Source organism: Pelobates fuscus, chromosome 11 (genome assembly GCF_036172605.1).
Source record: "Pelobates fuscus isolate aPelFus1 chromosome 11, aPelFus1.pri, whole genome shotgun sequence".
In the NCBI taxonomy this organism is placed as follows: Eukaryota; Metazoa; Chordata; class Amphibia; order Anura; family Pelobatidae; genus Pelobates; species Pelobates fuscus.
Genome location: NC_086327.1, coordinates 103,925,150 through 103,952,078, shown reverse-complemented (window position 1 = coordinate 103,952,078; position 26,929 = coordinate 103,925,150). Strand labels below are relative to the sequence as shown.

The window sequence follows — 26,929 nt, the reverse complement described above, 5'->3', positions numbered from 1 at the left end:
GCCCACCTTCCTCGATCTCGTGGGCCAGAGGGGCTCGTTCACGGTGGATCTTTTCGCCTCCTGGACGGACTTTCAGGCTCCGACCTACTTCAGCTAACTTCCGGACGCGGCGTGCTCAACAGTGGACGTTTTTTCTCCAGGCGTGACCTTCAGGGGGAGTTTATGCGTTTCATTCATTGGCTTTGATTCCCACGGTATTACTGCAAGTGCGCCGTCGGCGTGTTCTTGGTGTTGCTGGCTCCGCTATGGCGGGGCCAAGCCTGGGTTTTCATGCAGGCACCACTGATGCTCCCCTCAGATTCGAACCTCATTCCTTTGTGAAGGACTGTCGCCTACAATTGGTGGCCTGGACTCTTTCAGGGCAGTCGGCTAGGATCTCCTCTGGGATCCCTGGGACTAGGAGATGCTATTTTCGACATGGGGCTCCTGGTGTCGGTGGTGTCTGGAACGGGATACCGATCCCTTCACGGGTCCTGTAACCAGTGTGCTGTACTTTCTGTTTGTTCTGGGACGAGCGTATCGTTCGGTTAAGGTGGCGAGATCAACATTCGCGGCCCACGTACTGATTAGAGGCTACCCTTTGGTCAGGATCTGCTAGTCTGCAGGCTTCTTCGTGGTATGAGACTGTAGTGTCCACCCTGCCTAGTATTCCTCCCTCTGGGACGTGCGCGCGTTTTTGGCGTTTTTCTTTGGGATAGACCTGATTCTCGTGGCCTCTCTCTTGCTATGCCTTATTTCGTTCAGTAGTGGTTTTGAGGTCTGGGCCTTCGAGTGCGACGTTTTTTCTTTTCCTTCGGATGGGGTCACCTTCAGGATGTCTAGGCGTACCAGTCGGATTCGACGGTAAATTTGGTTAGCCTTATTTCCGTGATGCGCCTAAGCGCTGGGTAGCGAGGACTATTCTCCTTCCGGCCAGTTGTTGATTTCTTAGGTCAGACCTCACATATTGGTTTCGACTTCTACTATGGCGCGATGGATTAAATGGTTATTGACATTGGCGGGGATGAATTTGAGCTTCGGAGCGCTTTCGGTTAGAGGTGCGGTGGCTTCAGGTGCCTTTAGGGCAGGCGTTTCCCTGCTAGACATCATGCGTTCGGCTGATTGGTCACGAGAAGATACTTGTTGTCAAGTTATTGTAGACCGCCGGTTATGTTTCTTTTGCTTTGCTGTCGGAGCATTAAAACAGCAAATATGAAGCCTCCTGTCATGTTATAAAATTGTAGATTATACTAGCTTTAGTGTAACTATAATCTTAATTTATTAATGACAGGAGGCGAATATTTCCCTCCCAGTTTCACCCTTCCCTTATCGTTGTTTGTTTTTGTTGTCCTATTTTTTAGTGTCAGTCTATTCTCCAGGACGGTGGTAGAAAGACTAGTATTGTCTATTTAGGGGAAGTTAGAGTGTGTTTTTCTGGTAAGTAATTGATTATGGGTATTCATGTTTTTCCCAGTACATTTCATTCACTAATCAGAGTTTCGATTCTGTTCATCTAGTTTCAGTTTAATGTTTCCACTATAGGTCCGGTTTCCAGATGTTCTGCAGGATAGAATTTAAGGCTTCCTCTACGGATCCACTTTCGTTAAGAGTTCGGATGACAGTCATTGTCGGATTTCGCTAGATTTTTCTTCTATTATTATTTTATTATATCTTGTTTATGTACTTGGTTTTGTCGCAGCTTGAAAGAGGAAATAGTTGGTTGGGATGGGCCTTATATTGTTTCTTTACTTTTTTCTGATTGGTTGTTTTTTCTCTGTGTTAATGTGTTGCTGTGGAGTTCTAGTAAAGAGAGACTTAAGCAAATATTCGTCATTAATAAAATTAAAATTATAGTTACACTAAAGCTAGTAGAATACATATGTGACCGCATTACTTCACATTCAGTGTACTGCAGATCAATACAAATTTAGAAGAAGTAGAAAGAGTAAATAAATAAGAAAAAGTTCACCTCTTTCACTAAATCTGACAAAGCTTTATCTTCAGGAAGTGCAGACTCAAGAGTGTTGTTCTGGCCAAGTGCTTTTACGATTAAGTCGCTGTGGCGCACCAATATATCAGCAGCTTCATTTTCTCTGTTGGATACTGGCAAGCAAAAAAAAAAATAATCACACAAAAATGGTAAATGCAAACTCACTATTTAAGTTAAATGGACAGATTCAGTATATTTCATGGGAGTTTTTAATTTACCCGTCAGGAAGAAAGCATCGGCACCAGGCTCCTTTCGAATCTCTTCAATTAGTGACTTAAGAGACACATTAGTGGTTTGCATTGCAAATAACAGCTGCCAGCACGCCATCACCGTTAAGGTTTGATCATCTAACACAGAATTAATCAGTGTGTTGAAAATCCTGGAATTTGAATTCTTTTTTGCAATTTGTTCCAAGACCTTAGGTTAAAAACACATTCAACAGCAGGTTTAAAAATGGTGTACATGACAAGACATTCCCTAAAGCCATGTAATCATCCATACAGAATAATCTTTAAGTGAGTTTCATATTTACCTGTATTTCATAAGCTGTTAAATTGGTAGCTGAAGAAATATCACTAATCACCATCTCTGACGAAGTAACCACTTCACAAAAATTTTCCTGGTACTGTCTGAGCAACTCTAGTCCAAAGTCAGCTGTGCTCAACATTACTGTAAAGAAATAATTGTGCAAGCACATACAACGCTCATTGCAATTTAAAGTACAATAAATGCAGCCTAAAAAAAAAAAAAAAATAAGCCGAGTAGCAAAATGGGGTGTAATCAGATAATTGGTGCAATGAATTTTTCACTAGTTACATGCTTTCACCCTTCATATAATCTGCTCTCATGACTGCAAGTAAAATAGTATATCCATGCACAAATGCAAGATCGCAGACCTTGCTAGTTTTTTTTTTTCAAACTGAACACAATGAAGCATTGAAATAAGACATTGAATGTATTTCTCCATCAATCACATGGTTTAGCAAATATACTGATCAGCCATAACATTAAAAGCACCTGCCTAATATTGTGTAGGTCCCTCTTCGTGCTGCCAGAACACCTCAAATGCATTGAAGGATCACTATAGGGTCAGGAACACAAACATGTATTCCTGATCCTATAGTGTTAACACCACCATCTAGCCCCCCTGGGCCCCTCATGCCTCCATAAATATAGTAAAAATCTTACTGTATTCGAGCCTGAAACTCTGCATGCTGTTAGACTCAGAAAAACAAGCAGTCTGCTGACACGTGGTAGCCTGATCCAATCACAGTGCTTCCCCATAGGATTGGCTGAGACTGACAAAGAGGCAGATCAGGGGCAGAGCCAGCATGATTCAAACACAGCCCTGGCCAATCAGCATCTCCTCATAGAGATGAATTGAGTCAATGAATCTCTATGAGGAAAGTTCAGTGTCTGCATGCAGAGGGAGGCGATACTGAATGTTTGAATGAATTATAGGCATCCATGACCCAGGAATGATCTCTAACAGCCATCTGAGGAATAAATAACTATACATTAAAAATATATATAAATCAATAAAGATTGAAATAAATCTAATGAAAAGAATCTGTACTATTTTATTTTAAAAACTTAGTACTCAATTTTTGAAGTTCACCTCCTCTATTCTGCCTTCTGAATCCACATTCCAATCTTCTATCTTCAGGCTGTCAGCACAAGTCAGCCCACTCTGTGTTGTTCAAGATCTAATCTCCCAGACTCCCACAAGCTGCTGCTTACAGCCTCAGGGGAGACAGGATGCTCGTGCACAGTGCTGCCCTGTGCTCTGCTGACAGCAGATCTGAGTGGACGGAAGCATATTATGCCTCCATCAACTCGGAAGTCCCTCTGGTGGCAGTCTGAGTGACTGCAACTGGAGGTGTTTCTAGCTTTCAGTGTAAACACTATATTTTCTCAGAAAATACAGTGTTTACATGAGAAAGGCTGCAGGGAGCTCTAGTTCTCACCTGAACAACCTCATTAAGCTGAAGTTGTTCAGGTGACTATAGTATCCCTTTAAGGCATGAACTCCACAAACCTCAATGTGTCCTGTGATATCTGGCAGCAGACAAGTTGCAAGGTGGGACCTCCATGGATCAGATTTGTTGTTCCAGCACAACTCACAGATGCTCGGATTGAGATCTGGAGAATTGGGTGGCCAAGGTAACATCTGGAACTCTCTGTCATGTTCCTCAAACCATTCCTGAACATTATTTTGCTTCCAACACATGAAATTCAAGAATTGTTTACTTGTTGCCCAATATATCCCATTCCTTGACAGGTGACACTAACAAAATAATCAATGTTATTCACATCATCTGTCAGTGGTTCTAATATTCTGGCTGATCAATGTAAATGCCAGTATGTAAAAGTTTACATCATCAGCACACATATTTTGTGCATTATAAAATTAAACTGATAATTCAGTGCATATAAGGTGTTTCACACTCATTTTCTAATATAGCCCACTTTAAAGCTATATTTATGTAAATGTAAGGAAAATATCTTATTTCTCAGCTGGTACTTCTGCCAGCACCTCTTCTTCCCATAGAGTAACTTGTATGAGGCATAACACTCACCTTCACTGCGCAATAATCCTGTACTTACTCTGTTAACTACAATGAGTTAAATCACTGCCAAAGGCATATAAAACCTGTTGGCTAGACTGCAAATAAAGAGATATTGTATCATCACAGTTCTACTCCACTCCATATTCTGCATTTATTTAATAATAATAAATATTTACTACACGTCTAATGTTCCATTTTAATTGTAAGGAATCCAGCTACTAAATCGATTTGTTTCTGGTCAGCCAGGGTAAGGTTTATCGGGATCAGAGTTGTGAGAGCTACTGACAGACTAATGAAATGCTAAAGAATTTATTCAGTTTTATAAATGTAGCACTGAACACGACTGATCGTGCAAATGATAAATGCACATTAACCCCTTCAGGACGGAGTCAATAGTACACGTTCTGATCAAAACAAAACAAAACCTGGAATTTGCGCTAAATGTCTGTTCAACCGTAATTCACCTCTTTCATATTGAATGCACCCACACTTATTATAAATCATTTTGTTCAGGAGAAACAGGGCTTTAATTTCTCATGAACTTTTCATAAATGAAACATAACTTATTATGAATAAAATAAAATAATAAAAAAAAAAAAAAGTGAGAAATTAAGATTTGAAAAAAAAATTGTAGTTCTGCCTGACATTTTAATGGTAAATGTCATGATACTGTTCGCTTTTACTGCAATAAGATGCACATATTTGAATTCAGCAATGTCTCACAAGTAAAACAGTACCCCCCATTAGCAGGTTTTATGGTGTTTTGGAAAGTTACAGGGTCAAATATAGCACATTCCATTTTTCATTGTTTTCACATTAAAATTTGCCAGATTACTAATGTTACATTTAAGACTGAATGGTAGCCCATAAATGAAAATTACCCCCATGATTGCATACCATTTGCAAAAGTACACAACCCAAGGTATTGCAAGTGGGGTATGTCCAGTCTTTTTTAGTGGCCACTTAGTCACAAACACTGGCCAAAGCTGGCGTTCATATTTATTTGTGTGTGAAAAAAGCAAAAAACTAATATTTGGCCAGTGTTTGTGACTAAGTGGCTACTAAAAATGACTGGACATACCCCATTTACAATACCTTGGGTTGTCTACTTTTGCAAATGGTATGCAATCATGCGGGTAATTCTCATTCCTTAAAACCGTAAAACATATTACAACAATAATATTGTCCGTAAAAGTGCCATTTGTGTGTGAAAAATGCAAAAAACTTCACTTTTACTGAAAATATCATCATTGTCATACAATTTATCATTTTGAAACACAAATTTCTGTGTTCAGTGAAGTCTCCAGAGTAAAACAGTACCCCCATGTACAGGTTTTATGGTGTCTTGGAAAGTTACAGGGTTAAATATAGTGCTTGCGAATTACATTCTCTGCACTTTCTGCCTGGGTTGTCAGGCATGTCAATCAAATTTGAACTAATTAAATCACATAATTATGTTAAGATTACTTAAATATACATGTAGAATTGTAATATATATACATATATATGTATTTAAATTATGTGTGTATACTTATGTAATCATTTTTTTTTTCTTTGCGGTTATTTGTATTTTATATATAGATAAGATATATATAGAATGTCATACTAAGTGTATTTTGTTACCTATATATATTAATAACAAAATACAGTTAGAATGAAATTACTTATGTATATATAATTTTTTTTAAAATATATTTTATTCATTTTATTATTGTATTTATTCTTGTAATTATACATATATATTTCAGACAGTTCCCCTGCTGGCAGATCCACAGCCAGCTATGGGGGGGGCATGTGATCGCTCTTTGAGAGTGATCACATGGCCCCCGGAGGCGTGATTTGCAGTGGGAGGGCTGCCTGGGCTGTCAGGCAGTCCTACCGAAGAGGATCGCGGCGGAGGTAAATAAATCTGACCTCCTGGGGCTGCAAGCCGTTACAGCGTTCTATGCCGCCGCAACGGCTTTAACCCCTTAAGGACCAAACTTCTGGAATAAAATGGAATCATGACAAGTCACACAGGTCATGTGTTCTTAAGGGGTTAAAGCCCATTTAAATGGGGATGGCATAGAACGCCGTAACGGCGTTAAGGGGTTAAAAGAAAGGTGTGTAGGAATATGTTACAGGAGATGAGAATTTTTATAAATTCTGGTTGAGCAGAGTTTTACGACATCTGGTTAAAAAGGTCTACAAAACTGTAGTAATCACTGTGTCCAGTGACAGAGGGATAGGGGGCCTCCTTGGATCATAATCTATTAAAAGGGGCACGAGATGTTTTGGTCATCAAAGGACCACTATAAGCACCACAACCACCTCTATTTACAGTAGTGTCTATGGTGCAAGAAGAAGTGCTTTGGCATCCCCCCACTGTAAAAGGGAACAAACTGTTGAACAATGGTTTGACTTCTTATTTGGCGTCTGCTGGGTGCCACTGCCTGCCTCCACTACAATATCAATCTGAAGTGTTTTTTGTATTTGGAGTGTTCTTTTAAAGCACTGTCCGATCTAGATTTAAGTCAAGCCTGAAATATCTAAACACACTATTGTCTATTACAAACGAACATCCTTGTAATGGATCAAGAATCTTCCCAGCAAACAAGGACAATGCGAAGAGACATTTTTCAGTACCTTTAGAGGTTGATTGTTTGCTATTCGGTTCCAGTAGTTCCAGTAGAGAGTGCAGATCTGGAAAGGCCTCCCTCACAGCTTGTAAAAGCTTCACCAAGCTATCCGGGCTCAATGTTTTGGTTTCTAAAACTTTCCTCAAAAGTCTGTCCATGGTCTCTTTGTGGGATCCACCCTCACAACAATCAATAATCACCTGACAAGAGATGAGCAATATTATAGGGGGAAAAAAAATTAAATACAACCCCCCCTCCCCCGTCAAACAAACAAAAACAAAAAACAACAAACAAATCGCACATTCTGTCAGACATTAAAGCTGCACTGTCATGCCGAATCCCGTTTTTTTTTTTAACCCCCCTCCCGCCTCCACTACATTCAATCGACCCCCTAGTCACCCCCAAATGCCCCTAAGCCCCCCACATTACATATTTTTTATTCTTTATCTTCGGCCCCGATCTTTATTCAGGGCGCCGCCATCTTTGTGTCGGTAGGTGCGCGGTGGGTGGGGGTCCAAATAAAACAATAGGGGGGGGCCTATTGTCCTCCCCCCCGGCCCCCACCCACCGCTAAGGGGTGGGGGCCAGGGGGGGAGGACAGTAGGTCCCCCCCCCTATTGTTTATTAGGGCCCCCACCCACCGCGCAGGGGTGGGGGCCAGGGGGGAGGACAATAGGCCCCCCCCCCTATTGTTTTATTTGGACCCCCACCCACCGCGCAGGGGTGGGGGCCGGGGGGGGAAGACAATAGGCCCCCCCTTATTGTTTTATTAGGGCCCCCACCCACCGCTCAGGGGTGGGGGCCGGGGGGGGAGGACAGTAGGCCCCACCCCCTTATGTTTTATTAGGGCCCCCACCCACCGCGCATGGGTGGGGGCCAGGGGGGGGGACAGTAGGTGTTTATTAGGTTGTTTTTTTTTTACAGTGAGCAGCCACAGGCTGTTTTTTTACAGTGAGCAGCCATCAGCTCCCTGATACCGTGCCACAGGCTGCTCACTGCTTACTAGACATGCCCCTACTCGCGGTATAGCGAGTAGGGACATATTATTTACTAATACTAAGTAATCTTTAATTAGTATTAGTAAAGTTGGCTGAAAGACCAATTTAGGTCTTTCAGCCTTTTAGTAGATAGCTCCCTGATACCGTGGGAATAAGGGAGTTATCTACTAAGCGACTGCAAGATGCAGCCGCGGCAATGAATAGGATCGGAGTTTCATTCATTAGAATGAAATTCCAATACGATCAAAGTACCGAATTGCATCCTAACACCAATGGAGAAACAGTGCTCATTCTGTTAGGATGCAATTTGGCAGTTTTGCTGCCATTCTGTCTAAGTGACAGGACGTTCGGCAATACTGACAGGAAGCATTGAGGGAACAGAGAGGAAAGCTAGGGATCATGGGAAAATTGCTCTGAACAGCGGAAATGAAGCACACTTTGCTCCTCCGCTGGTCTGAGCTGGTCAAGCGGAGAAATCCTCCATAAGACAAAGAGTCCCTACTTTGTCTTATGATTTTAAAGAAAACTAAAGAAGACAGAAAGAAAAGAAGAACAGATCCTGAGAGAGGGGGAGAAGAGGAAGAGATTGAGGAAAGGTAAGTTCGGCATGACAGTGCCGCTTTAAGGAATACTTTAAAAAGTATCTAATCTAACATAAGTTACCGACCCCATGTTACCCTATCCAGTTTTAAGAATAATGTGATAATAAAATGCAAAACTTGACATAAGAACAACAGTGTGTAAATGTTATCCCACCAGCTGAACTCAAATGCCTGCCATGGATTTGTATGAAGGCGTGCTAAGGAGGATATCCTAACAAAAAGTTGTATTTTACTTTTCAATAAGAGTTTAACATCTTCACACACATCACTTTACATTCTAGATATCCAAAGATCTCTTTAAAACACCAGGAGCAGCTTTCTTCTGAGATTTATGCATCGGTGTCTAGGTTACGCGGTTTATTTTTATTTTTTTTAACTCTCACTAGTTTTTATTTTTGTAGTTTACGTGGTAAGCGTTCATGTCCAAGGAGTAATTAGATAACAACGAGAGTCCCTTTAATTTTTTTGAATGGTTTAACACTGAATGAAGGTCTCCTAGAGCCCACAGCCCAGTTCCTCTCTGTTGCTCTGGCTGATGCTTCTATATGTGTAGAGGGACATTTTGTATAAATGCATTAGTCTACTTGTACCATTTTCCACCATTCTCCATGACTCTTGACCTTGCCTTGAATCTTCTTTGAGCATCTGCTATAAGAAGCATTGTCAATGCAATTTGCTGTGTATGCTCCCTGCCCCCCAATGCTTCCTAAGCACTGGCTGGAGCAGAACTTCAAAAAGGGCGCTGGATTAAATGGAGGAAAAATATTTCAGAAGACTTGACCAGGAGGTGGCTTGAATAAATGTAAAAAGAAGCCCACCTAAGTATATAGTTCTAACTTTGAAGTGTTCCATTCAGAGTGGAAACAAAGTCAATTATGAAAAAAACAAAACAAACAAAAACCACAAGTGACAAACCTGTTTTTCAATATTGGTAAGGAATCCTTCCTCAGCTGTATCCAGGCACTCAATAATAGGACTAAGCTCCGTAATACACTGAACAAGCTCCTCTCTATGTTCCACTAACAGATCAAACAAGGTCTTTTCTTTATCGGCAGAATCTATAAAAGGCATAATAAAACAGAACATGATTTTACTACCCTTTGGAGGAAAGCTGCACTTTTTCCCATTTTGTAGTCTACATTAACAAATTTTACCTGAATGTTCCACCTCTGAGTCATTCCCTGTCAGGTCTTTCTCTCTCAATAACTCATTAACACTTGGATTTGTATGACGGCACAACTTCAGCAATGCAAGCACTGTCTCCACCACGATGCTCTGGCCATCCTTAACTTTTTCGAGAAGTTTTGCAAAAGTAGAACTCCCTTCTTCAGCTTGGCAACACTCCATGACTACCTGTAGCACAAGAAAAAAGTAATACTTGCTGAAATAAAAATGCTTGTTAATAGGCTATTTTCAAGGGTTATGCCAGCTTAAAAAAAAAAAAAAAAAACATTTTGAGAAAACACCGGTTTTGGTTAGAGTAATTCTTTCTATAGTAGTCCTCCCTCCAATAATAAATAAATATATATATTCTCCAAAAAGAAAGTCAGCACTCAAGGACTTCAATGTAAAAAAACAGGCATTTAATCCAAGTGGTCAACGTTTCCGTTCACAACTGTGAACTTTCCTCCGGACAGTTCACAGTTGTGAACCGAAACGTTGACCACTTGGATTAAATGCCTATTTTTTTTACGTTGAAATCCTTGAGTGCTGGCTTTCTTTTTGGAGATTGTATTTGTGGAGATTGTATTCCAGCCCCGATCCTCCTCTGCTGACATTACTCCCTAGCTGGAGAGGAACAGATGTCAAGAAGGATAAGTTGAAGGTAGAACATGTGTGGCATAGAGGGCAGTCTCTCGCAAAACATGCTGTAAGTGATGGTGTCAGATGACAAATATGCACAGAATTCACATTAGCCGTTTTGGATTAATGCAACCAGAGGTGGAATTATACTTCCACCAACAGAGGGCTTAAACTCTATATGGGCAGAATTTCAAAGCAAAATGCTGCAAATACAGACCGCAGACACCATGACCACTTCAAATCAGTGAAGTGGCCATTGGGCTTGAAATAAGCCTTTAAAAGAGAGTTTCCCCACACCAATACAAAAAAAAAAACCACAGTATTAATGGGGTACTCCATTTCTTGATCTCTACCTATGTCTACCGTCTTTACTAAACATATGAATATTAATAAAGGTTTTGATAGAGGAAATAAAAAACCCAAAACATAACACTTGAAGCAAGGGATGCATAGCTAGCTTATAAAATAGCATAGAACTTGTGTGCATATATTGATTTGCAGACACATTTTAAAATTCAAATTATGTACATTTACATATATTTTTACTTATTCATTTAGCCTTTATAAACTATATCTGGGAAATAAAAAGCTTTAGGCAGTATACAGTATTCTTTATCTTGTCATTTTTCACACGGGGACTGAAATGTTAGTATTAAAGCAAAAATAGTTTTTTACATACAGTAAATACAAAGGGTCAAATACATTACATATAATAATTTCTATGGACCCTAAGGCCATTACTAGCAGCACAGCTTACTAAAATTCGAATTAACTGTATAAAATGCCTGCATAGAACATAATGTTCATATACAGTAAATACAACTAAATCATATATCTAAAATAAAAGTTATTTAAAACTTTTGTAGAAATCTTTATCAATCTCTGGAATGCTTATGCAATACTCATTGTGGAATGGTAGGGTCCAATTGCTCCTACTCTCTCCCTGACTGTAGGAATAATATGGCCTATTGAAACTTTTTCTATGTTTTCAAAGCATGGAGTGAGCTTTCATTTTCAGCAAATTTGCAGGCATTATATCAGTGACTGGTGGATTCTGGCAGGGAAATGTGTTCCTCTACTGATAGTTAATCATAACTAGAATATAAAGGAGGGTGAGTGAAGCATTATAAAGTAGATTTCATTCTGAAAAAAAAATTAAAAATCCCAAAAAAACATTTATACCCTATTGACATAATGAAGTGGTTAAAGAAACATCGCCACCCCCAATCAATGTCCGGGCATTGGAGGCAATTCAATTCTGGGATTAAACCACTGTAACCCCTAAAGTTATTAACCCTTTCCTCCTGGCTGCAGTATGAGGAAGGTTTTGCCAGGTGGTCAGTGATAAGCTGAGATGCACAATATATTACTACCGCCCTTTGAGAGATATAGTATGTACTAACCCTCTTAGCCTATCACTGGATGTAGAACTAAGTCGGGTACTAAAGGACCAACTTCAAAGTTAAAACTACTGGAAAACCGTTTAACTCCTAAAAGTAAGACTGCGCCTGGATGCTTCTGCCCCCATAACGTCAATAAGCTAAAGGTGTTATTGGGGTGCAAGTGTTCCTTTAAGAATCCACTCTCCAAGCACACACAAAAATTAAACAAATCGCTATTTAGTAGTTATACCACCAATGAAAACATATATGCATAGAATTACAGAAGTCTTGTATGCAGTCTCTACAAACCATCCTGTTCACCAGTCGAGACGTGCTCTGGGCAACTGGCTGCCTCTTGAGTTTTGCTCCACTGTGCTAAACAAAAAGTCTCAGGACTGGTTGCGTGATTGACAGCCAAGGGGTGTAACTAGGTTGATTTACAAAAGTGGCAAATTCTATTTTTAACCCCTTAAGGACACATGACGTGTGTGACACGTCATGATTCCCTTTTATTCCAGAAGTTTGGTCCTTAAGGGGTTAAAACAAAAAAATACAATTAATTAGTGGAAAAAAGGGGTGGTGAGGGGGAGGCACACTCTTCGCACAAATATTTTAGGTGTGTGGAGTGTTCCTTTAAACCAAATTGATTTTTGGTATTAGGTCATGTAAAAATAAGCCTATGCATCTTTTAAAGTCCAGCAATTGGGTGTGGAAAACACCAAAGCCGAAAAGCAAAACTATACAATGGGTAAAAGAAGGACATACACTCTCTGTAACTGTGCGCAATATAATAATTTTGCACTTGTACATCATAAAAACAAGCGTGAGTGGTTAGTGTGAAATAAATAAATATATGATAGATATATCTATATATATATATATATATATTTTAAATATGTTTACAAGCTGCATAATTACCCAGAGTACCAAGAAACATCTTGTTGTAATCCTTTACATCACTCACCTGCTTTTCATTTTCTTTGAGATGGCGACACTTTTTCAAATTTTCTAATACACTCTGCGGGTCTGACAGAGCTTCACTGAAGATACTTTCATAACGCATAAGAAAATCCAACTCACCAGAAGCTTTTTCGTTTTCTAAAAACCGAAAAAAAAATAAAACAAACAAACATTAACTTCTTGGGTATCAGGGCTATTTATACCTACACGAAAAAGTAACTTTGCCATCTATAACTATGCATTTGTTCAGCTTTGGTTTTCTTTTTTCCTTTACTGAACTCAAATATATTTTATATTGTTTTTTAAAAGAAATATTGTTTTCATAACAATAGAAAACAATAGAAACACACACACACCACAAGCCCACTAACACTAAAGAATGGACGAGAGTATGCCCAGTGCTCTGGTTACTATACATGTCTGGGCCACTGAGTTGCTAAGCACTCCGAGCACAGTAATGTGAAGCACATCACTCTGTACAGGATCAAGTGATTCTCAAGTGAATAAAGCTACAGTCCTCTTGTCTCTGTGATCTATAAGTCCCCAAGTCATGGCACAAATAACACAAGCAGGTTTTACCAACAAGGGGTTTTCAGAGCCTAATCTTAAGGGTATTTTTTTCTATACCAAAACCTGGCACTGCCGTTCAGCGTCTCCACACTTTGCATGTAGACGCTGAACCTTTGTCTCATAGAGATGCATTGATTCAATGAAGAGGTGCTAATTGTCCCCCGCCCCCATCTTAATCCCTTACCTTTTTTCCAGCGCCGGGCTCCCTTGGCGCTGGGGACTCTCCTCCCTCTTCTGACGTCCCTGGCTGAATGTGCATGCGCGGCAAGAGCCGCGCGCGCATTCAGCCAGTCCATAGGAAGGCATTCTCAATGCTTTCCTAGGGACGTTGACGTCCTCTCACTATGAAAATCACAGTGAGAAGCGCGGAAGCGCCTCTAGCGGCTGTCAATGAGACAGCCACTAAAGGCTGGATTAACCCATAGGTTAACATAGCAGTTTCTCTGAAACTGCTATGTTTATGCAAAAAGGGTTAAGCCTAGCTGGACTTGGCACCCAGACCACTTCATTAAGCTGAAGTGGTCTGGGTGCCTATAGTGGTCCTTCAATATTGGTTTTAACACTACAGGGTCAGGAATACATGTTGGTGTTCCTGACCATATAGTGTTTCTTTAAAATAAATAATTATACTTACCATCAGAAGTCTTTTTTCTAACTCTACTTTTCTTCAGCTCCCCCCCAAAAAAGCTAAATTCAAATCCAGAATTCCAAACAACGAAAAAACAGAAAACCCACACATCTTGATTTGCAAAATAAATAAAAAAACAAAACAAAAATGCGACTATAAAAATGATACATATTTGCCCCATGAGTGCTTGTGCAGACTGAGGTCTTCTAGCGAAGTAAACCCTTATAAGGGCGTTCCCATGCTAAGTAAACTGCTGGAAAAATTTCCCATGCTATGCGATATCAGTAAGAGCGTTCCGATTGGATGGAAGCCATCGAGTTTTGGAGACATTCTAGAATTATTTTGCAGGGGTTTTGGGACTTTTTTGGGTGCATTTCTCAAGCAGTGGAAAGGTGAGCTGAGCTTTGTCGTTTGCATGTCTTTTACTGTGTGTTCTGCATTGTGGGTTGGTTTCCATGCCAGCTCATTTTGACTTTTTTTTCTGACCTCCGGAACGGATTAATTGGTTTTCAATGCATTCCTAAAGAAAACCACGTTACTGTTTACAAATTTTTCGCAATACAAAACTTCCTGGAGAACGCATTAAATTCGTAAACCAAGGTACCACTGTATTGAATTTAATTTAAAGTCACCCACCTGATGCACACATAATTTTCTAACCACTGGGCAACAAAGGCTGCTCGGTCGCTAATTTTAAACATTTAGGTAGATGGGGGCAGAGAGAGATTAAACCTCCCTTATAGCAATATGGGGGTCTTAGAGTGGTTATACTTAATTTAGAATTTTTGTTTTTTTATGTGGCAGCTGGCTAGCAAGCATTGGCCAGCCAACACATAATTAAACCTTGCAGTGCAAGCAAATAGTACTTTAGATTATCATTCATTTGCAAAAAAGTGAACGATAATATTACTTTGTATAGGAATCGGATGCGTTTTTAATCCGGACACCGAAAGCATACAAGCGATTGCTGCAGATTCACTTGGAATGTCTGCATTCTGACCGAATAGGACATTAGTAAATATGATAATTGCCATCAGCATTTGGTCATTTGCCTCTCCTTTGGTGGTCGGCATTAACTCGAGCTGTCAGGGGTTAACAGTGATGCTCTCAACCTATCACTGGTCACCAGTGCAGGTATAGGTTAAATCATATATGCATATACATTAGACAGGACACAGCTTTAAACGGTTTACAAAATTATTTGACACTGAAAGCTAAGAGGCCAGGAGATTGCAAGCACCATGATGTCTTCAATAATAGGACATGCTCATGATACCCAGAGTGTTTCTTTATGGGTATAAACTTGGCGTAGTATAATAGATGTGGATTCCCAGTGATATACGTCACTGGTTATTTTAGCATTGCATGGTTAGTGATACACCTGTAGTTTCACTAGTAACAATTCAATAGTTTGGCTCCACTACTTGCAACAGAGAGCTAGAAGCTCTCTGAGCTAAACCGGGATTGGCTCATTGGCTGATAATCATCAGCTTACGGCTCTCTGACGGATATAGTGGATCCAGGGAGTGGCCCCTGGTCAGACGTCAGACCACTAAAACTAGCTGCAGTGCTATAGGATATGGTGCTTGGAGTGTTCCTTTAAAACGTCGAGGAGGAAACCACATTGCACCATATTAAAGCAGCCCTGTCATTTTTTTCTATCAATTCTCTCCTTATGCTCCTATATCTTAAAGAGTACAGCCATTCTGTTCTTCTCTTCGATGATGTTTGTGCTTTTGTGAGATTGATTTTTCTGACGGATTATGGGTAAATTTGATTAACAACTGAAACAGAACCTTGCTTTAAGCTAAATAGCTCATGGGGGGGGGGGGGGGGAAGAGTAGATGCAGGCATAGGAAGCTATATAGAAGTAGATTAGATTACATTTCTTTTTTGTGACATACAGTAAAAGGCAGAAATTTTAAATAACTATTTTTCTTCAGAATATATTACTGAGGATCCTATGGCAAGAGATATACAAATGATTGCTGCACAAAAAACTTGCAGATAACTTGTGATTGGATGACTTAAGACAAGGTGCTAAAGTTAAAGACAATTAAAGTAAATAAAGCACTGGGACCCAACGGTATTCACCCACGAGTACTTAAGGAGCTAAGTGGGGAAATAAGTGAACCTCTGTATTTCATTTTTCAAGATTCTTTTGTTTCAGGTATTGTGCCGGAGGAATGGAGGTAGGCAGATGTTGTTCCTATATTCAAAAAAGGGTTAAAAATCCCTGCCTGGAAATTATAGACCCGTGAGCTTAACTTCCATGACTGGGAAAATATTTTAAGGGCTATAAAGGGATAATATTCAGGAATTCATTGGGAAGAACTTTGTTATTAGCAATAATCAGCATGGTTTTATGAAACAAAGGTCATGTCAAACTAACATAATTGCATTCTACGAAGTAGTAAGTAGAAGTATAGATCATGGTGTTGCAGTGCATGTGATCTACTTGGATTTTGCCAAGGCACATGATACGGTTCCTCACAATAGGTTAGTCTTCAAACTAAAAGAAATTGGTCTAGATGAATATTCTTGTTCTTGGGTAGAACATTGGCTTAAAGATAGAGCACAATGAGTTGTCATTAATGATAAATTTCCAGCTAGACATAAGTGTCAAGTGGTGTCCCTCAGGGTTCTGTTTTGGGACCGCTTCTATTTAAACATATTTATAAATGATCTTGAAATAGGCATTGAAAGTCATGCTTCAGTGTTTGCAGATGATACAAAACTTTGTAAAGTAATAAAATGTGAGCAGGATATAGCTTTGCTGCAGAGGGATTTGGATAGATTGGAGGGACTGGGCACTAAAATGGCAGATGAAATTTAATGTAGAGAAATGCAAAGTTATGCACTTCGGGGTCAAGAATGCACAAGCAATTTACACCCTAAATGGTAGTGAATAAGGGATAACCACACACGAGAAGGTTTGGGAATTGTTATAGACAACAAATTGCCACCCCATGCTAGTCATCAGACGCTGGCTATAATGTAAGGTTGATGCACTGCTACCCGACACTCCAGCACGGCCTACAGCCGCTGATCAGATTACTTTTAATTTAAGCGCAGACCGGTTATAGACATGCTCACACTGCATGCCCTGAACACACTACACTCAATAGGTTTGCCTAATTAAAGGTGGGGAAAAATTGTGATTGAAAACCCCTTCCACCTGAAGTCTGTGGATAATTAATACAATGTTAAACAAAAATCTGCACACCAGTCAAGCCATAAGACTTGCTTTTCCCACAGAATCCCAAATCTGCAGCTTCTCATTAGCATGTGAGGCTTAAATTAATTTATTTCTGCATACACTCCTTTTTACGGTGTACACTATTGTGGTTCTGTTTGTTTATCTCCACATATACACAGAGGGAAGAATTTGCATTTACACCTGTTTCCTTGAGTGGGGATCATACCACTTCAAGCGCTATTAGAGGAGCCAGGTTTTACGGCTCCATTACACGTGAGTGCACATTTTATATTTTTTTTACCTACCCTTGCTTCATAGCTCTACATACTTCACCATTTTTTTTTTATGAGGATACCCCCTACAACACCTTCAACTTAACCCCTTAAGGACACATGACATGTGTGACATGTCATGATTGCCTTTTATTCCAGAAGTTTGGTCCATAAGGGGTTAAAGAATTGCCTCTGCACTTAATCCATAGGCGGGGATTATTCCACCGAGGCGCATACACTGGAGCTGTATTGAAGCTCCAGGAAAGTGTGAGTGCACATCTTTTATTTTACTTATCACCACTACAGTTTTAAATACTACACTATTATTCCTTCTTTGGTTCTCTTCACATATACCTTGTCAAGGATTACTGAAGCGCTGCACCTACCCCCACCTACCAGCATGATTTCAAAAGGTGAAAGTGGCAAAGGCTGAGGCAGTAGAAAGCGACTTGGCAAAAATAATGAAAAAAGTGACAAGAGAAAGAGAACACACTCTTTACATTCACACACTCCACCAAAATTCATCCTGTGTGTTCATCCACATCACTGAATAACACGCTGCCACTTTTGAGATGTGCTGCATTCACAAAAGCAAAGATACCCTAAGAAAATGAATTGCATGTAAAACAAAAATCTGTTCACACACATTTTGAAGTGGCAAGTAGCTTGAAATTTCAATATATATCGATATGTCTATAAACAAACATACACACTGTGTAGATTAACTTACAGCACAAAAAAAAGGTACTTTTATTTTCAATTTGAATAAAATTATTTGCTCATCTTTTATTACAAAAATATAAAAATATAGAAATACAAATGCAAGCTACATAACAGTCCAAATATAAATCAGGAGTAACAGAACCCTGTGCATACCTACTGTATAAGGACTTGTATGGTATTATACCTCCCAACTATGGCGTCCTGTGTCCAATCAAGCAGACTGACCCACTGAAGGCAGACCATGCAGGGAGTACTGTTTCAGTACTCTCTGCAGTGCCCTGAAAAAGGTGCAAGTGCATCTGAGGCAAACTTGTTATGCTTGTTGGGGACAGTTCCCCAGTGTCCCCAAGAGTGGGACAACAGGGAGCAAAAGGCGGGACAGGACTAAATGCGGGACAGGACTGTCCCGCAAAATCAGGACGGTTGGGATGTCTGTGGCATTTGCATGTGGTACAAGTACCTGATGGACAAAGAGGAAGTAGTATAGCTTCCCCTTTAATAGATTCCCAGGGAGGGGGTCTTACAGGTGTACCATAACCGATGCATAAAACATATGTTATGGTGCTCAGGATTTTCCTTTAAATGCAATAACAATTTAGGAACATGAATATCTAAGTGCTTTTGCCAAATGGGCAAAAGAAGTTTCTGAAAAAAAGAAAATTTCTAACTCCTTAAGAAGTTTCTGAATTGGTGCTCACAGCTGATCTGAGGGCTGTGTGGGAGGAGGCATGCACACTCAGGTAGAGAGCACCTGCCACTTCCTTTACCTCAGGAGAGATAACGAAAGGAGGCAGTAAACCTCCCTGGCTGTTTGATGGCCAACATGCTTTATTTATAAAAGTGCCGAATTCTCGTAGAAATCATCACTTTTATAAACTGGGGTTAAAATATGATACTCCTCACTCATAAAGCACTTTAGCTAAGTGAAGTGCTTTTGGTGTGTGGATGGTCCCTTAGATCACGGCTAGTAGCAAGGGACTTGAACGTTAAGGGCCAATTTTAAGGCAACCATGAGATCTCCATAACAATTATGGGAGTAATGGTCCCTATATATAAAACAAGAATTTTAACAGAAAACGCAAACACATCAGGGAATAAGGAAATGGTCAAAGACTGATCATTTAAAGTAACTGTTAGTACACGTAAAATAGTTTAAAATTGAAAAATACTACAAATATAAAAAGCTTCACCTGTTTACTATTTCTCAGCAAAGACCGCAATGCCAAGAATTGAGAGACCAGGGAAAGCAAAGTTCGTTACATTAGTCTCACACTTGTATAGGAACAAAGTGTCAGATATTACTCTATTCCGATGCGGATGCAATTGGGCTAGCATGTGAGCATCACTGCTCATTGCTCAAGACCATGTTTCCAAGCAAAGCCAATCATGTAACAAGTGGGTTGGAGGTAAAAGGGACCCAGAGCATACTGCCATGGTAATTTCTGCTGTGCTGTTATTGAGGTATTAGCATGACTGCTTCCAATATAACATATTATAATTCAATATTTTATAATAACGGATATTTTTATTGCATTCGGTGCAGTTCGTCATTAAAGTGAACCCGTCATGACTCTTTAATTACACTGAAAGCATCAACAACCATCAGAGGCTTAAAAAAAAAAAAAAAAAAAAAAAAAAAAGACGTAGGAGTAAAAGGATGCATCCATACAAGTAGGGACATGGGCATAGGTGCTTTCTGCATACATAAAAAAATAAATAAAAAAAGCTACAAAATAATTGCCAGAAGTCTGTGTAGTCATTAATAGTTGACAGCTGTGTGGTACAGCTTGAAACAGCTACCAACGCAGAGTCCAGGCTTTGTTGGGCAATCAGGACAGTGGAATGTGGTGTCTATCCGTTGCCCCTTCCTGTAGCAAACTCGGCAGCGCTTTTGGGGATTTTTTTTCTTTGCAGTTGGGGGAATTTTGAATATGAAGTGTGTTGCCCCAATTCGGATTTCTTCAGAAACCGCTGTAAGACCACAGGTATCTACAAACAAAATCCCCGAAATTAGTTGAAGTGGAAAATGTAGTAAATGTGCACTTTTCTTTTTGGGGTTGGTCTTTCTGGAAGTCTGCCAAGGACAGAGACTGGCACAGAGTTCTTATCGTGTACAATAAAGAACAAGCATTGAATTAATTTCCCAAGTTTTACATCACAATAGCACAAGTCTCTTTTTATCCAGCAATCCTCCAAATATTTGGTAAACTGCTGGTGAATTTGTCCGATAGGTCATGGTTTCTAGAAAAGACACTTGCTGTCAGAAGTTTGAACAAATGGTTTATTTCAACCATATATATTTTATACTGTCATTATCCACAGGCACCCAAGGTTGGAAAACTCAGTTGGTGAACGTCTATATTTTTGCTATTTGTTCTGCTGGTACAGAAAAGGATTGCAGTTCTTTTTTACAATTTGTTAAATCTGCTTTTAAAGCACAAGGAACACATGGGGAGGTCAATAGTAAACTGTACTAATATTGTATGTTGTCACACTCACTATTTCACAGTGAAATATACCTGTATTAACAGCTTTATAGTTTACTAATCATTGATTTTTTTCTCCATAATTTGTATGCAACACCTGTGAGATCCTCCATGGACAAAGTGATTTTCCTCTCAGCCTCTTTAATGACAGAGTGAAAAGTTTCTCTACCATGGTCGCCTCTGGAAAAATCCCCAGCGACAGCGCAGAATTATCAGTAAGAGCGATGCATTTTTGCAAAATTATGATTGAGAAAATGGTTTCCTCCCTATGCCTTGCTCATTGTACAGCATCTCAAAACTGATGGATTTTGACAAATCTAGATCTCTGATAACAAAACTGGCTCATGGAGACATGCACAGTGGAACAGAGTTATCTTAAAGACTGTTACATTCCCCAAACCTTCAACAACCTTAATATTTACATTATGGGGTGCATAGCCAAACCATCAGTTTCAGACATCATTACATAAACCTTGCTTTGAATAAAGCGTTAATTCAATAGGTCTTCAAGGAGCCCTCTGTTTGGCAACAGAGAAGTCAAGACAAATCAGAACGGGGTGTAGCCATCCTAGAAACAACATCTGCACGATGTTCCTAGTAGAAATTTCAGGACACTGAGCAAAGTATAGATGTCCAAATAGACAAATTATTCAGACTTTAAATTTGTGGTAAGTCAAATATGATTTGAATGTATTTTAAGTCTTATGAACCCACTGTACAGTGCTGAAGACAATGTTAGCACTTTATTATAATTATAAATAACTAAATCAGTTTTGAGCATACAAAAGGTTTTAATTCTCATAATAGAGGCACATAATTGAGAACTTTAAAGAACTAATTATTCAGAGCTTGATATGAGCACCTATAAATAACACTTCTAAAACAAGTACCCAATAAAAACATACAAAACAACAAACACAGACACATCAAATAAGAAAACGGAAAACGCTGAAACTTACCTTGCTCAGAGTATCTTCTTTTCTTTGCTGAAGGTTCTGCCAGGTCTTCTAACTCTTGCTGTTCTGTTTGGTTAGAAGAACTTGGGGTGGATGCTGTTATACAATCACCTAATTTTGCAAAAGAATCAATCTCTTTTTCTATACAAGGTTGTTCCTCCATGGAATGAGGACTGTCATCTTTTAAAGTAGGTGGTGCACATGGTAATGTTGCAGCTTCTACAGAACTTGATAAAATATCAGAGCTTTCTGATGTGGACACTGCATCTACATTCACAGGACTGTCCACTTTTACTATACTGGAAGATACAAGCTCATTTTCAGAAACCTTTGAGACAACATTCTGAATGCTATCCCTTGCTTGAACAAGTGCTGTAGAAAGCTCAGGAACCGTTTTGTCCATAGAGCTCAAATCCATAAGTGTCTTGGGCTCCTTAGCAAGGAGATTTGTTTTTGTGCAATTGCTAGCTTCTGTTTCTTCTGTAGCAGAAATCATAACTGACCCAGCAGATATGGTGGAGGTTATTTTTTCAATGGTAGCAGTTTCATCTGTCGTTTCATTTTGCGGAGCCTCGCAATCCTGTTCTGGGAGGATTTCAGTCTTAGTTACAGGTTTAGGTTGAATTGAAACATCCTTCATTTTCTGACTCTGGGTGGAGTGGCTCATGATTTCGCTTAAAAGGTTTTTGCAGCTTACGGCCAAATCAAACATTTGCAGGCTATCGGCAACAGATATAATTTTTGTAAGGTTATGCTTCCCAGGAGGAAGTTTTCCTGAGTACAGAATCTCCAAAAGAAGGGAAAATTCTTCCGAAGTGACAACAGAGGCATCAATTGAAATAGTGTCAGTACTTTCCAGTAAAGATTTAAAAAGTAAACTTGCAGCAGCCAGGACAAGCTTGTGAGCCCGAAAATGTAATGCACCAATAAAAATGGTGCAATCACAAAACTGCTGTTCTTTACACAAAGTATGCAACTGCAGTAAGAGCTGGCGGCTGTAATTTGGGAGCTCCATTTCTTAAAGATGTACCAATATATCTTGCAAGGTGTTTGAATGTTTCATATGAGTAACTGCAACAACACAATACATTTGTTATATTAAAACCCAAATAAAATTTTAAATATATTATATAAAATACACAAACACACAAAATATTTGAATTAATTTGTAGAGTGGATTGCTTTTGATACATGGAGAAGCCTACAACATCAACAAATGTAGGTGGGGCACTTAGAGAGTGAGGTGAGCACTTGAAAGGCAAGTAGCAAATTAAACAAGTTGTTCAACACCTTAAAGGAACACTATAGACACCCAAGACCACTTCATCTCATCGAAGTGATCTGTGTGCAGTGTCCCTGTGCCCGTTAGCACTACGATGTAAAACATTGCAGTTTTATAGGAACTACAATGTTTGCATTGCAGGACTAAGACAGCCTCTAGTGGCTGTCTACCAGATTTACTGGACTTTAGATCGCCTGACGCTGGACGTCCTCACACTCTGCTTGAAAACATCCAGCATCAGTAACAATCCCCAGATGAAGGCATTGATTTAATGTTTCCTAAGGGGAGGGCCAAATATGCTCGCCACTCAGGCTCATTAGTCACCCCATCAATTGCCCAGAGCACCTGCCTTGCAAAGACTTCTCATTGAGCTGCATTGGGAAGTCTTTGATAGGGCAGACACAAAGTCTGGGCTGAGTAAGAAGGTGAGGACTTGCATATGCTGCAGACAAGAAATCTGCAGCGTTTTACAAGCCGTTTTAAGATATACCCCTAATACAAAATGCATTCATGTTTTTTATTGGCGATATATTTACTAAATAGTATTTTCTGAAATTGGGCAATGTAGTGACCCTTTAATAGTATTTATAATAATAATAATAATAATAATAATAAAATAAAAAAAAATTCCTGGTGACTCCAGTTCAGTATAAAAAACACAGGTGGTTAGTGACACGTTTATTGAATATTTTAAAAGCATTAGTGTACAAACAAATGCTATAATATAATAGCAGTATGAAAAACACTTTGATGGAACGATAATTATAGATGAGAACAGCAGTACAAGGTGAAAATAGTAAAATCTTCCTTGTAATGCATTTAGGGGGTTATTAACAATAAAACTAAACTTTAAAATTTAGAAAAATATATCCAATCTGTAGTCAAGTTGGAGATTGTGTGACATAGCTTGTCATAGTATAACCTTGGCTACAATAATATTTGGGATAAATACTTTATCAAAGCTTAAACTGCTTATGTGTTATACTACTTATAAGCAAAATTATAGCAAAAAATAAATAAATAAAACCACAAGATAAACAAAAACTCCATGACGTCTATATGATCAGAATGAGTTTATATGGCTCGGCCTCAGAGGCTTTCAAACATTATATTAATGTTATTCTTAGTTTAACAAAACCCCAAAAATACTTTTAAGGAAAAATAGGTTTTCATGTCATTATGCATCTAAAAGTTTCAGACTCGATATATGAAGCTTGTATTAGACAAAAGAACAAGTGGTGTTCTATTCTTCTACAACACATCTCCTTTTATCTATCCCTCCCATCACTGAAATACGTAATTCTAGGACAGAGGTAGGCAACCTTTGGCACTCCAGATGTTGTGGACTACATTGCCCAAGATGCTTTGCCAGCATGATGGCTGTTAAAGTATTACGGGAGATGTAGATTCTAGACCATTTGAGAAGGTTTTGTGTGTTAAGCCTTTACAATGAAAAATTACAATCACACATTTAATGTGACCATGACAGCCACCTCGATCCTGCAGAATATCTCCTGCATTTAATGTGACCATGACAGCCACGTCCATCCTGCAGAATATCTCCTGCATTTAATGCGACCATGACAGCCACCTACATCCGGCAGAATATTTCCTGCATTTAATGTGACCATGACAGCCACGTCCATCCTGCAGAATATCTCCTGCATTTAATGTGACCATGACAGCCACCTCGATCCTGCAGAATATCTCCTGCATTTAATGTGACCATGACAGCCCCCCACATCCTGCAGAATATCTCCTGCATTTAATGTGACCATGACAGCCACGTCCATCCTGCAGAATAACTCCTGCATTTAATGTGACCATGACAGCCACCTCCCCATCCTGCAGAATAACTCCTGCATTTAATGTGACCATGACAGCCACCTCCCCATCCTGCAGAATAACTCCTGCATTTAATGTGACCATGACAGCCACCTCCCCATCCTGCAGAATAACTCCCGCATTTAATGTGACCATGACAGCCACCTCCATCCTGCAGAATAACTCCTGCATTTAATGTGACCATGACAGCCACCTCCCCATCCTGCAGAATAACTCCTGCATTTAATGTGACCATGACAGCCACCTCCCCATCCTGCAGAATAACTCCTGCATTTAATGTCACCATGACAGCCACCTCCATCCTGCAGAACATCTCCTGCATTTAATGTGACCATGACAGCCACCTCCATCCTGCAGAATAACTCCTGCATTTAATGTGACCATGACAGCCACCTCCCCATCCTGCAGAATAACTCCTGCATTTAATGTGACCATGACAGCCACCTCCCCATCCTGCAGAATAACTCCTGCATTTAATGTGACCATGACAGCCACCTCCCCATCCTGCAGAATAACTCCCGCATTTAATGTCACCATGACAGCCACCTCCATCCTGCAGAACATCTCCTGCATTTAATGTGACCATGACAGCCACGTCCATCCAGCATATGTGACAGAGTAAGAAGCCCCATGTTTTGCTATAGAGGGCGGGTCGCAGTGACCCCGGGCAGGGGAGCCGGTATCAGTCCTACAGCTGCCCCCATTGCCGGTACACAGCCAATTAACCCCCTCTCCGCCGGCACTGACAGCCCAGCCGGTGAGGAAGCAGGGCTAGGTGATGGCGGCTCGCCGGTTACCTGCGGTCGGACAGTCCTCTCTGGCCGCTCCCGTTATGGCTTATTATTCCGGATACATAGTAAACCTAGGCCCAAAGCCTTCACTCCTTCCCTTTCCCTTCGACCTCACATGACGTCATCACGGCGGACGCACGCACGGCGTCATTCACACTGCGCGCCTGTGTGACTATAGAGGGCGCTTGTGTTCTTTCCAGAAGTATCTATAAAGCTAGATAAAAAAAAAACACTATAACATAGACATCTGAGAATACTGTATATATAACTGTGACTTTACACAACTTGTCTGGCTTTTTGTAAAACAAATATTTACCTTTGTCTTAATATGTAGGTTATATATACATGTTTATTTTAATGCTTCTTAGTGAAATATGCAGAACTGTAATACCACCCAAGTGTCCCTGTTCAGGAAGGTCAGTCCCTATTTTGAGCCTAAGTCCCTCTTTTCCATCACAATTTCCATTTTTCCAGGTGTGTCTGAGTGTATAAGAATCTTTTTGTGAGAGTTAAAAATACAATTTGCTCCCTTCCACCTTACCTTTCTGAAATCCCTTGCACCCTAATCAACTGACTCAACAGCACTTGGCTCATAGCTGCTCCACTGACCAGGACAGACTCTCTCCCCTCCCCACCTGTACAACAGCCCTGGGCTGAGAAGACAAGGTCTTGCACTCAATAACATAGAATGATAACTAGCCAAGACATGCTTTGGTATACTAAAGCAATCGATTGAACATTGTATGCACTTATTCTAGGCTTGACACATTCTAAGAACTGATTACGAACTTACAATTGTCAATGATGTGTGTACCACTTGTTTAATTGTTGTATAGAAGCCTATATCAGTGTGCCATGGTTGTAGGCGAAATTGCAAAATACTGAGAACAAAAAAATAAAACAAAAATAAAGATTGTCAATAAAATAAAAATACAATTCGCAAACTATTTATTATTTATTTTGTCTTGTGTGCAGAGTCTTCCTTATCTTTTTTCATTGTATAAGAGTGTACAATAAAGTTCCACACCAATAAAAGTAATTCAAAATAAAATTATTTTCAAGCTGGACAAAAGTGGTATGTGGTGTTCCTCAGGGTTCTGTTCTGGGACTGCTTCTATTTAATATTTATAAGTGATCTTGAATTCATTTAGAACAAGAACAATCTATCTTATTTAGACAGACTGATTTCTAAACACATTTAGTGTAGTTTAAAGACAATAATGTGAGTATTATTGCTCTGGAGCTCTGATATCCACTTATTTATACACCCCAACA

At 39.7% G+C, this 26,929-nt stretch overlaps 1 protein-coding gene across 1 annotated transcript in view; it reads right to left on the bottom strand.

The window, feature by feature from the left end:
• Positions 1-25,779, bottom strand: part of ZBTB40 (zinc finger and BTB domain containing 40) — a 54,343-nt gene extending 28,564 nt beyond the window's left edge. Inside the window, exons 1-9 of the mRNA XM_063435875.1 lie at positions 25,661-25,779; positions 21,740-22,807; positions 12,907-13,040; positions 9,912-10,110; positions 9,673-9,815; positions 7,165-7,357; positions 2,502-2,638; positions 2,188-2,386; positions 1,949-2,082 (exon numbers count right to left, since the gene is read on the bottom strand). Coding sequence (XP_063291945.1) covers positions 1,949-2,082; positions 2,188-2,386; positions 2,502-2,638; positions 7,165-7,357; positions 9,673-9,815; positions 9,912-10,110; positions 12,907-13,040; positions 21,740-22,751 — 2,151 coding nt within the window. The 5' untranslated portion in view covers positions 22,752-22,807; positions 25,661-25,779. The remainder of the gene's footprint in view (positions 1-1,948; positions 2,083-2,187; positions 2,387-2,501; positions 2,639-7,164; positions 7,358-9,672; positions 9,816-9,911; positions 10,111-12,906; positions 13,041-21,739; positions 22,808-25,660) is intronic.
• Between the last annotated feature and the right edge of the window lie 1,150 nt (positions 25,780-26,929).